Source organism: Lithobates pipiens, unplaced genomic scaffold (assembly GCF_037356315.1).
Source record: "Lithobates pipiens isolate NorthernLeopardFrog02 unplaced genomic scaffold, aLitPip1_a1.2 Scaffold_13, whole genome shotgun sequence".
Lineage (NCBI taxonomy): Eukaryota > Metazoa > Chordata > Amphibia > Anura > Ranidae > Lithobates > Lithobates pipiens.
This window is the reverse complement of record NW_027507718.1, coordinates 261,069,274-261,081,714: the sequence shown is the minus strand read 5'-3', so window position 1 is coordinate 261,081,714 and position 12,441 is coordinate 261,069,274. Positions and strand designations below refer to the sequence as shown.

At 42.3% G+C, this 12,441-nt stretch overlaps 1 protein-coding gene across 1 annotated transcript in view; it reads right to left on the bottom strand.

The window, feature by feature from the left end:
* The window catches only part of LOC143974822 (melanopsin-B-like), a 243,179-nt gene that overhangs the window by 48,101 nt on the left and 182,637 nt on the right, over window positions 1-12,441 (bottom strand). Inside the window, exons 7-8 of the mRNA XM_077476563.1 lie at window positions 10,183-10,290; window positions 5,351-5,525 (exon numbers count right to left, since the gene is read on the bottom strand). Coding sequence (XP_077332689.1) covers window positions 5,351-5,525; window positions 10,183-10,290 — 283 coding nt within the window. The remainder of the gene's footprint in view (window positions 1-5,350; window positions 5,526-10,182; window positions 10,291-12,441) is intronic.

The following is a 12,441-nucleotide window of genomic DNA, read 5'->3' as shown; positions in this document are numbered from 1 at the left end:
TGGCAGTGCAAGTGTTGGCAGACCGAGCATATGTCACTACAGATCATAACATTCCTACGTAGACCATACCAGACTTCTTCTTCTCGCCCCAGTATGCCCTGGGGTTAAGGTCTTTAGGTTTGTGCTCGCCACAAACAGGCACCAGAGCTGGTTATCTGGTCAGTCACCTCTTGGCCCACCTTGGTCGCATCGCACTCTACATAGTTCTGCCACAACAGAACACTTTCAGCTCCTGTCTACACCTATCATTCCTTTTCCAGTACTTCTCTTTTTTCTTCCTCTCCAAGTTTTCTCTTTACCACTCTGCTCTCTATCTTATGGCTATATCTCTTCTTAAACATGGGCACTCCCGCCCTTTTGTCTTCTAGCCAGAGCCATGTCACAGGCTGGCAGCGAGGACCACACAACCACTCCTCTGTCACCCTCTGTGGGCTCAGAGTGTGGCAGCGTACAGTCCCTCAGGGAATGGACCATCCCCAAGCTCACTTCTGAGCTGAGACACAAAGATATTCCCTTTCCCACCACAGCCAGGAAGGAAGAGCTTTTCAGGCTCCTCTTCCCACCTCCAGCTACAGCCGGGCCCATCACCCAGCAGGCATTCCTGCAATCCATCTCCGGGGCCATTTCCCAGCTGCATTCTTTGATCTCCTCCTTAACTGCAACAGTTTTGGACGTCCGGACCCGAGTCAACCTTTTGGAAGTTTGCGCATCCATGGCCCTCCCTGATCCGGTCTTGGTCCCAATGACAGCTTCTCCTTTTGCAGGTACACCAGGCTCTACACCTGTCATCTGCCTCTCTCATCTTGTCCCGGCCAGCATCAGGAAGGATATACTAGAGGGCAAAGACCTAAATTTGGCATCCCTTCTCATCTCGGCCCATGACTGACAACAAATCCTACACCTGGGGGGACCTCTCAGTAGTTGTCAAGTCAAAAGACCCCAGGCTCAGCCATAAGCTGTCACCCACCGAGTTTGCCCTGGCCTTCAGAATGCTCAGGGACATCCCTTGTTCAGCCACCCCCAGCAGCAGGGAGGATCTGGACTTATACCTCCATACAGTGTTAGATATTGTTTACAAATATGATGATTTTGCCTTCTACAACTACCATCAGTCATTCTCAGCCAAAGCAGCAGAAAGACACGCCTAGTTCCAGATCAGTACTGACAGACACAGAACTATTCTGTTGCCACTTTAGCTGGTCTTCGTACCCCACTCTGTGCGATTTGCCAATCTTCCACCCACACAGCAAATTGGTGCTCTGAGGCAGCCACAAGACACCCCGTCAATTTCCCTTCCACCTCCGGATTCAACCACAACAAAAAGGGTTCATCATCGGCCCCTTCTCACAGTCACCTTTCCAAATTTGGAGAGTCAGCCCTTTTGGGCCTGTCTAGGGCAAGTTCGCAAATAAACTCATTAAGATAGGCACCAGCGCCTGGCCATCCACAGTGGATATCGCAGATGCCTTTAAGCTCCTGCCTATCAAACCATCCCTCTGGTGGTGGCATGGCATGAAGTGGAAGGATTTTTACTATTTTGCCACCAAGCTGACCTGTGGCTCTAAAAGCAGCACGTGGCTCTTTGACTTTTTCGTGCAGTCCCTCACTTGGATCCTATTACACCAGGCCCAGTGCCACAAGGTTATCCATTATCTTGACAACTTTCTGCTCATTGAATGGCCAGACATACCCCCGGTAGATCTAAACTAAGGGTGGTCTTCAACAATCTCAATGGGCCTATAGCCAAACACAAAGTGGAAGGCACATTTCATCACCTTCTTGGGCATCGTCCTGGACACGCAAGCTATGCAGGCTAACCTGCCTGCTGACAAACTAGTCTGTGTTAGGTCAGTCATTCATGATTTTATCCGCCCACATGGCTGTACTAAAAGACAGGTGCAGTCCTTGGTAGACATGTTTTTGCGAGCAGGATTATTCCGAAGGGTTGGTAATTCATCTCACGGCTCTTGGTCTTTCTCGCCCAAGTACAGGCCCCCAACCAAGTCCTCAGAGTAGACCCAGCAGCCATTGCGGATTTAACTATGTGGGATGAGTTCCTCACCAACTTGAACAGCATATCCATGTTTATTCCCTCAGTATCAGCCCAGTCGCCACAAGTAGTCACAGATGCTGCAGCCTCCACAGGCTTTGCTGCTACTTTGGCTACCACTAGTTCGCCGGTTTCTGGCCTCCAGAAATCTGGGATAGATATACAGTATATATAAATATATATATACTGTATATCTAAAGCAAACCTGTTGAGTTTTGGAGTAGGGAATAAAAAAAGAAGAAAACAGTTCTTTTCTGTACAGCAAATAAATCATACACACTTTGCCCCAATAAGTCATATTTAGAGGCTCCTTTTCACCAAAATGCTTGTGTTCTGAGTGCAGTTCTGAACACCTAAATATTTACATGCATTTGTAATGCATTTGTAATGTGTTTTTTGGCATTATTTAAAGTGTTTGTAAAGGCTGTTTTTATAAAAAAATAACAAACATATCATACTTACCTACTCTATGCAATAGTTTTTCACATAGCAGCCCTGATTTTTCTGTTTTCAGATCTGCTCTTGGCTTCTCCCCCCTGCCGAGTGCCCCCATAACAAGTCACTTGCTATGGGGCCACTCATGCACACTCACTCCCGAGCCCCGCTTTCTGTGTTTATAAGACACAGAGAGCGAGGCTCAGCCCCGCTCCCACCTCACTGGATGTGATTGACAGCAGTAAGAGCTAAGAGGTTAACACCACCTTCTGTAGGGGGTCTGGGCACACAAGGGTGTTCAGAGAGAAGGAGAAATCAGATGTGGGCAGGCCAGAGAAGGGGGATCAGTGTGGTGGGGGGAGTTAAAGGAACAATGCCTTGTATCTTTTTGCCTGCATCAGCTGAATGCCGGTTTCTCCCTCCTGCTGGCTTTCAGCTGCTGCAGGGAGAAGAACACAGGGCATTGTACCTGTAAAAGCGCTTACTCGTCCCCACCCCCTTTCCTGACCGGCCAGGTTGCGTGCTCGGATAAGGATCTGATATGGACTTTGGGGGAGACCCCCATGCTGTTTTTTCGTCGTAGGGCTTCCCCTTTAAGTCCATACCAGGTGACGGGGCCAGCAAGGTGTCAATCTCGCCGATGGAGGCGGCAACATTGACCTCCTTCGCTAGTCCCAGCTACCTGGAGCCGCGTTCAAAATGAACGCGTGTGGGTAAGTCCATTCATTTCAAAAGTCCAGCGGACTAGCACACAGACGGCCGGATTGTCTGCTGGACTGCTGAGTCTGGCGGAAAATTTTGAGTTCTTTCTAAGTCCACCGGACTTTTGGAAAGAAAAAGTCAGCCGGAGCTCACACATGAGCGGATTGTCCGGCGGACTCTGGTCCCCCGGTTAGTCTGATCGTGTGTACGCGGCATTAGTGGAGCTGTCTGTTACTCCATGAGGATGCAGCGGCAGTATGAACAGAGCCGATGTAGGTAATTAGAAGACTCTGGATGGCTGCACTCCAAAGCAAAATTGGTGCCTTTATTAAAAAAATCACAGGAGCACTACAAGTGACATCACAGCAAGAAGCAACAACAGCTAAACTCTGGTCCGCCGGTTAGTCTGATCGTGTGTATGCGGCATTAGTGGAGCTGTCTGTTACTCCATGAGGATGCAGCGGCAGTATGAACAGAGCCGCAGGTCCTAATTTGATAAGTGTGCAGGTGTGGGTGAGTGGCCCCAAATAAACACTGTCAGTGTTTGGAGGCCATACTCCTGCATCCACATGCCTGTCAAAATAGGACCTGCAGCTGTGTTCGTACAGCTGGTGTGTCCCCATAGCGTAACACAGCAATAGCCACATAAAAAAAAACTGATTTACACTGTACAGGCCACAGCACCTATGTGAATGAGCCCCAAGATCTCATTTACAAACAGAACTTTATTAACTCAATACAATTTTTTCTTTTAAATTTAACAGAAATTTTGTAACTTATGTTGTCTGTATCTCCGACAAATAATGATTTAAATTTTTTTGTGAAATAATAATTTTCATGGTACAATATTTGTTATTGAAAAGATTATAATAGGATACAAACAGGGTTATATAGAAATGTTATATATAGACGCATAAGAAATTAATAATGGTATCAAATATTAAATATTAGAGAGCTTGTCAACACCCCCAAAAAAAGCATGTTATATGACACAGTGCTTTTCCTGTGTCATTTGGCCACCTATTACACCTAAAAAACCAGGCTGATCCTGCCAGTTTCTCCCCTACCCTCTGAAAAACTGAGAACGGTAATCATGCTGATGAGCCCTGACACCATGGTCAGTTTGCGTGCCTCTGTCATCCGCACGACTGTCTTGTGTCTCCTCTGTCTCCCCTCTCCCCCTCCCTGCCTGTCAGCTCATGACAATGCCGCTCCTGCTGCTCAAATAACTCTAACCTGTATGCACCATCCATGCTGTCTCCTTATACAGTCTGCCCCTCTGTGTGTGAGTTATTAAAAAATGCTGTAAATACCTCATGTAAGAGCCGAGATCTGCGATCACATGACATGGCCGAGTCTCTCCTCCTCCCCTCTTCATCCCCTCCCAAGTGATGTTAGAGGTGGAATCTTGGCCCCTCCCGGTATATCTGACTGAGGAGAAAAGGAGAGACCCGGCCGGTCATGTGATCACAGATCTTGGTTCTTACATGAGGTATTTACAATTTTTTTTTTTATAAATCACACACAGAGGAGGACACTGCATAAGGAGAAAGCATGGATGGTGCATACTTGTTAGAGTGGCTTAACAACCACTTTAATCAACCATAAATAAATGTGTATAATACGTAAACATTTTAAATAAAGTAGCAATGATTTAAAATAAAGAGGGAAAAAGAAAAAAAAAGGAGAAAACAAAAGGATGAAAAATATAAAGGGGTGGGGGGGGGGGGGGGTGTAGGGAGAAGGAATAAAGAAGAGAGGAAGAAGAGTGGGTTTAGGATATGCCAGGCTTTGGAGAATGATGAAGGTAGTTATATAACTTACAACAGAAAGCAAAGAATTATCAATGTTAAGTTTGTTGTTATAGCCGAGCCATGGTGACCAGACTTTTAAAAAGCTAGAATGGCTATCAAGTAGAATAGTGGTCAATTTTTCATGAACCATGGTGGCCCATAATTCTTTGTTTCAAAATTCAGGGATGGATTTCTCCAAGCTTTAGTAATAGTTTGTCATGTGGCCAAAAAAATACATTTTCAATGTAGAATGTGAAATGTGTATGGTGTAAAAGGAGCTCATAATGAGACTTTGTATAATCTATCCATTTATAACAAACATACCTACACAGTCCACTATTTTATTTTTTGTACATAAATGTAAACTCACTGTTTCTGCTGTGGAAACTGTGGAGATGCAGCTGTTTTTTTTCCTCAATACTGTTGACTGTCGACTGTAGACAGAAGCTCTGAATGAAGACTCAAAATTGGATACTGTCAAACTGTCTTTCTTTGGTAGTCTGATGAGGAAACGAAGACAAGGTACGCTCTTATGGATAGTTTCCCTGGAAAAATAAGTGCTTTTAAATTCAATGTACAAGTAATGCGTGACTTTTCTTACTGTATTTCTGTAGTACAATTTGAATCACTTCCTTAAAACATTCAAAGCTGAAATTAAGGTAGGTACATAATAAAACATTATGATTCAGTTACGTGTTCATTGTATTAAATTAAAAAATCATTAAGGCCACTTTCAGACTCTCGGCAGGCCCGCGTACGCACGGCAGGCAATTCAAAGTAACGTACAGGTACATTACTTTGCCCGGCCGTGCCATTCTGCTGACGTATATTTATAGGAGCCGGTCGGGAACCGGTTAAAGCAGAGATGAAAACCTTTTAGAATGCATCAAAGTAATCTTTCAATGGGAATCAAATCAACCACTGCTTTAGAAACATTACAGCAGACCTCACTAAAGAGATGAGAGGATTAGGCAGTCACACTGTCATTGACTCATATACAGAGCATCATGGTAAAGACACAAAGAGAGCAGCTCCATCTAAGTGCAGCAAGAAGTGAACTTTTAATCCATAAAAGACCACTTGTCTTTTTATGAATTAAAATTTCACTACTTGCTTCACTTAGATGGCACTGCTCTCTTTGTGTCTTTGTTTTCCACAGTCTCTTCTAGCTTGTTACGAGCCAGCAGTCGTCCACAGTCAGCTTATCCAAGACCACCATTAGTGCTTGTGCTATATATGAACTTCCACATATGGATTCCCTGTGACAGATAGTTTTTAATTGCCCACTCTCTCTCCATCCAGCTGATAGAGCGCACATGAGTACATGTACTTTTTCCTGTGTTTGAACCTACAGAGCATCATGGTCACTGACTTGAAGTCTGGCTCTTGAGTGCCTAAGATTTTAGCTGGAAAATGCCATTCTGAAACTTAAAGCGGTATTAAACCCAAAACAAAAACTGTAATATATTGCAGATTACCAATCCTTAGATGCAGTGGCTGCATTACTTTTCCCTTTTAGCTTTTTTTCCCTATGTTTTCACCTGGTGATCTGGCCAGTAACATACCTCCTGGATTAGAGTGCCCCCACTTTGGATGAGGGAGCAGAGGAGCACCTTTGTACAGTAGCTCTGTCAGTCTGGGGGTAGGGAAGTGTTAAATGTACTAGCAGATTTAGATACACTAACAAATTAAAGTCAAATTCCAGCTAACACTAAAGCTCTTCAAACCAGATCCACAATGATGTTCCAGGAACTCCAGCCTGCGACAACCATTAAATGTCTGGAGTTTGACAGATTCCACCTGGTCCTGGGACCACAGTGACCAGATGGCCCAAAAATAGACATAGTCTTGAAACCTAGCTATTACAAAGGAGGAGGCAATCTTTCAAGCAGCTTTAAACAACCTCGCTTTCCAATGCCACTAATATGGACTCTATTTGAACCTCAATACTACTGTAATGTGAAAAAAAAAATGTATTCAGCCCTATCTATTCAATCTGACTTGAACCAAATTAAATATGCCTGGGGCATTTTTTTTCAAGCTGGTGTTTCAACACTACAGGAAAACACACATTATCACCTCATCAGATTAAGCACAGGATTCTTGAGAGTCCTGATCTTCTACCTTCATCTCAGCCCCTGACTTGTCCAAGATGATCCTTATCAGACCAACCTGTTGCTTGCTGATATGCAAGGTCTCATCTCAAAAGCCATCCAACTCTTCTTCTTTCCTCAAGGGCACCCCTTTCTCACACCCTCCTGATCTTACCTGAGACTTGCCCTGGTTCCTACTACAAATGGTAAACCATTATTCTTCATTGCTATGCTTTAAACTATTTAAACTGATACAGTGATCATCTTCAACCTTCACCGCATTCTCCCTTCTCAAAACAATCACTAGTTATAGTTACTGACCTAGGCATCATGCTGGGCATTAAAACCTCATACTACTGTCAATATGTCTTTTGATTTTGGGCTTAGACTCGCTCCACCCTTCCTCAAGGATACTGGTCTTAAATTCTGTTCTGTGTTGGGTTCATAGCACACCTACAGTATCTCACAAAAGTGAGTACACTGCTCACATTTTTGGAAATATCTTATTATATCTTTTCATGTGACGACACTGAAGAAATTACACTTTGCTACAATGTAAATTAGTGAGTGTACAGCTTGTATAACAGTGTAAATTTTCTGTCCCCTCTAAATAACTCAACACACAGCCATTAATGTCTAAACCACTGGCAACAAAAGTAAGTACAACCCTAAGTCAAAATGTCCAAATCGGGCCCAAAGTGTCAATATTTTGTGTAGCCACCATTATTTTCCAGCACTGCGTTAACCCTCTTGGGAATGGAGTTCACCAGAGCTTCACAGGTTGCCACTGGAGTCCTCTTCTACTCCATGATGACATCACAGAGCTGGTGGATGTTAGAGACCTTGCTTTCCTCCACCTTCTGTTTGAGGATACCCCACAGATGCTCAATGGTGTTTAGGTCTGGAGACATGCTTGGCCAGTCCATCACCTTTACCCTCAGCTTCCTTAGCAAGGCAGTAGTCTTCTTGGAGGTGTGTTTGGGGTCATTATCATGTTGGAAACCTGCCCTACGGCCCAGTCTCCGAAGGGAGGGGATCAAACGTTGGTCCAGTATGTCATAGTACATGTTGGCATTCATGGTTCCCTCAATGAATTGTAGCTCCCCAGTGCTGGCAGCACTCATGCGACCCCAGACCATGACACTCCCACCACCATGCTTGATTGTAGGTAAGACACACTTATTTTTGTACTCCTCACCTGGTTGCCGCCACACACACTTGACACCATCTGACCCAAATAAGTTTACCTTGGTCTCATCGGACCACAGGACTTGGTTCCAGTAATCCATGTCCTTAGTCTGCTTGTCTTCAGAAAACTGGTTACGGGCTTTCTTTTGCATCATCTTTAGAAGAGGCTTCCTTCTGGGGCGATAGCCATGCAGACCAATTTGATGCAGTGTGTGGCATATGGTCTGAACACTGACAGGCTGATCCCCAACCCCTTCAACCTCTGCAGCAATGCTGGCAGCACTCATATGTTTATTTCCCAAAGACAACCTCTGGATATAATTCTGAGCAAATGCACTCATTTGCGTCCATGCGTCCATGGCAAGGCCTATTCTGAGTGGAACCTGGCCTGTTAAATGTCTGTATGGTCTTGGCCACCATGCTGCAGCTCAGCTTCAGGGTCTTGGCAATCTTCATATTGCCTAGGCCATCTTTATGTAGAGCAACAATTCTTTTTTTCAGATCCTCAAAGAGTTCTTTGCCATGAGGTGCCATGTTGACCAGTATGAGAGAGTGACAGCTATAACACCAAATTTAATACACCTGTTCCTCATTCACACCTGAGACTTTAACTAACACTAATGAGTCACATGACATCAGGGAGGAAAAATGGCTAATTGGGCTCAATTTGAACATTTTCAATTAGGGTGTACTCACTTTTGTTGCTAGCGGTTTAAACAATAATGGCTGTGTGAGTTTTTTTGAGGAGACAGCATATTTAACCTGTTATACAAGCTGTACACTCACTACTTTACATTGTAGCAAAGTGTCATTTCTTCAGTGTTGTCACATGAAAAGATATAATAAAATATTTACAAAAATGTGAGGAGTGTACTCACTTTTGAGAGATACTGTATAAGTTTGGTTTTATATATGTTACAGCTTAGATATAAACCTATAGTCCTCTGGTTTCAAATCTTAACTTCAGTCACTAAAGTCATTAAGATTCAACCTGTAAATGCAGTGCTTACTTCATCAGAGATGCACCTATCCCATTCTTCATTTTATCTACATGTTATACTGGTTTTAATTGCAAACCTTATGATATAACGATGTACTCTTCATGAGCATTATTGTATGGCTGAATCTCAAAGTTGTGGATTCCATGATTATACCCACGTTTGTTTGTGCCTATTGAAATAGCGCAGTGCTAAATAGCAAAAAAAGGCCTTGTCATTAAGGAGATAAAACCTTCCAGAGCTCAAGTGGTTAACATCTGGAAGTCCCTTTGAATAAAAGGATATTTCATGATAAATATCATGCACAAATTAAGGAATACCCAAACTGGAAACAACCCATTGACATTCCTTCCTGCATTTGAACCATCTAGTCAAGAAACAATACCAACAATTTTTGATGATCTCTTTTTTATTTCACGTGTTATTATTGGTTTGAATCTAGAAACTGCAAATCTTTTAAAATTGCCTCATTAGTGTCACACTAGACCCTATTTGACTTACATCTGCACAGAACTTCAATCCAGACTCTCACCTGCTCATTCACAAACAAACTAGGAAATTCATAACTGATATCCCTATTTTTTTACTTTTTTCTTTTATTGTTTTTCATTACCTCTCATTTTTTATTTCATTCATAACTTCCCATTTTTAAACATCTAAGCTTATAAACTAAATTAAAACTTAAAAAATTTGCAAAAGGGCTCAGTACAACTTAGTTTAATAAACTGGAAATCAAATTTTATTATAGAGCACAGATAGCATGTCCTAAATCTGGCCATTCTGTACTGAGAATGATTTAAACAGAATTTGTACATCTTTTTTTATTTAAAAAAATGAGAACTTTCAGCTTTCAATCAAAAAAAGAAAGTGAACATAAAGTAAAAAACAATATCAGTCAGTGTATATTAACTATATTTTCTTACCTATACTTTGGATGAATTATTCCATAAATAATAGGATTATAAATTGCAGAGGCTTTAGCAATAACTGCAGGAACAGTCTTGGAATATGTGTTTAAAGATTTCCCATGGCTAAAATAAACAAAACAGAAAATTTATTAGAAATTTAAAAAAAGTAAAAATGCTGCGTGTTTGTGTTTGGGAACCAATTATGGGCAGAGATGGACCACTTTGACGCAATGCCCAGCTAGTACAAATATTGGAATATACAATATAATAATCTCTGTTTTTATGCAAAATTTGTTTGAATTTTAATAGAGTATATCAATTTAGAATCTTTATTTTTAACATACGGTCACACCCCTTTAGCACCTCACCGGTTATATATACGTAAGATGTTTGGATTTAATCAAGGCCATCTTTCCATTTCTATTGCATACAGCAGGTCAGTGTCCAGACCAAAGTCTGTGGCTTTCCCCCAGCTGTGTCCATCTGCTCTATAAGCAAGAAAATATTAAGAATTTGCACAGCAGTGTTGGGACTAGCCATAGAGGGATCACTTTGATGCAGTTGGAAAACTTGAACATGTGTTGCAAGGTATGCAAGCCAAAAATCCATGTTTTTATGCAAACATTTGCTAGAAATAGTTATGAGTGTATAACAGTCTGCAGAAGGTCAATTTAGAACCGATTAGACAGAACCCTGTTAGTCAGGAACTGGCCATAGTTTAGATTGTAGTTCAGATAAGTAGATGTTTTGTTTGTTTATGCTATGGACTTTGCTTTACAAATCTCTCCTGTACTTCAAACTGTACTAAAAACTGTGGTTGTTAGCTGCCTTACTGGATAGAAGTGCAAGGGTAACCTGCTTGGGCTATTCCTAGTGTCCCTATCTCATGCCTATAGCAGCCAATACCAGTTGGGAATGTTCTCTATATAACTTGGTGCTTGGATGTGAGCAGTACCTTAAAGAGACTAATCCCTATTGCTGAACAAAGTAAAAAAAAGTAAAAAATATCATATTAGCAAATGCTAGCCAGCAAGAGGAGAACTGCTTACCCATGCAAAAAGAGGCAACAGTTGCTTGTTGCTCATTAGAGGGACATCAAGAAGGTAGAGGTAGATACAGGTCTTTTTTAGTGAGGACGATGGTATCACAAGAGATGACTTCTACACCTCATTAACTTATAAATAGTGCTTTATAGAAATTGTTTCTTGAGGTGTCAGAAGTGTCTTAGCACTCCTGCTCCTCATTCTAGCATCTTGGTTTTGACAATAGCTTTCTCACTGCCTCTCTGTCCATCTGCCAGGTGATTAACCACTTAAGGACCGCCTCACGCCGATATACGTCGGCTGAATGGCACGGCTGGGCACAAGCATGTACAGGTAGATTGCCCTTTAAGAGCCCAGCCGGCGCACTGAGCTCTGTGACCGTGGCCACGGGACCCGCAGACCCGATCGCCGCCGGTGTCCCGCGATCGGGTCACAGAGCTGAAGAACGGGGAGAGGTAAGTGTAAACAAACCTCTCCCCGTGCTTCCTAGTGAGCTTGTCACTGATCTTCTGTTCCCTGTCATAGGGAAAGACGATCAGTGATGTCACACACCAAGCCTCGCCCGCCTACAGTAAAAAAAACACATTAGGTCACACTTAACCCCTACACTGCCCCCTAGTGTTAACCCCTTCACTGCCAGTGAAATTTTTACAGTAATCAATGCATTTTTAATCGCAGTGATCGCTGTATTAATGCCAATGGTCCCAAAAATTTGTCAAAATTGTCCGACGTGTCTGCCATAATGTTGCAGTCACAATGAAAAATCGCTGATCGCTGCCATTGCTAGTAAAAAAAATATAAATAAAAATGCCATAAGATTATAACTATAACTTTTGTGCAAACCAATCAATAAACACTTATTGCGATTTTTTTAACCAAAAATATGTAGAAGAATACGTATCGGCCTAAACTGAGGAAAAAAATTATTTTTTAGATATTTTTTGGGGATATTTATTATAGCAAAAAGTAAAAAATATTGCATTTTTTCAAAATTGTCGCTCTATTTTTATTTATAGCGCAAAAAATAAAAACCGCAGAGGTGATCAAATACCACCAAAAGAAATCTCTATTTGTGGGAAAAAAAGGACGCCAATTTTGTTTGGGAGCCATGTCGCAGGACCGCGCAATTGTCAGTTAAAGCGACGCAGTGCCGAATCGTAAAAAGGGGCCTGGCCCTTTAGCTGCAAAATGGTCCAGGGCTTAAGTGGTTAATGTGACCAGACCTAACATT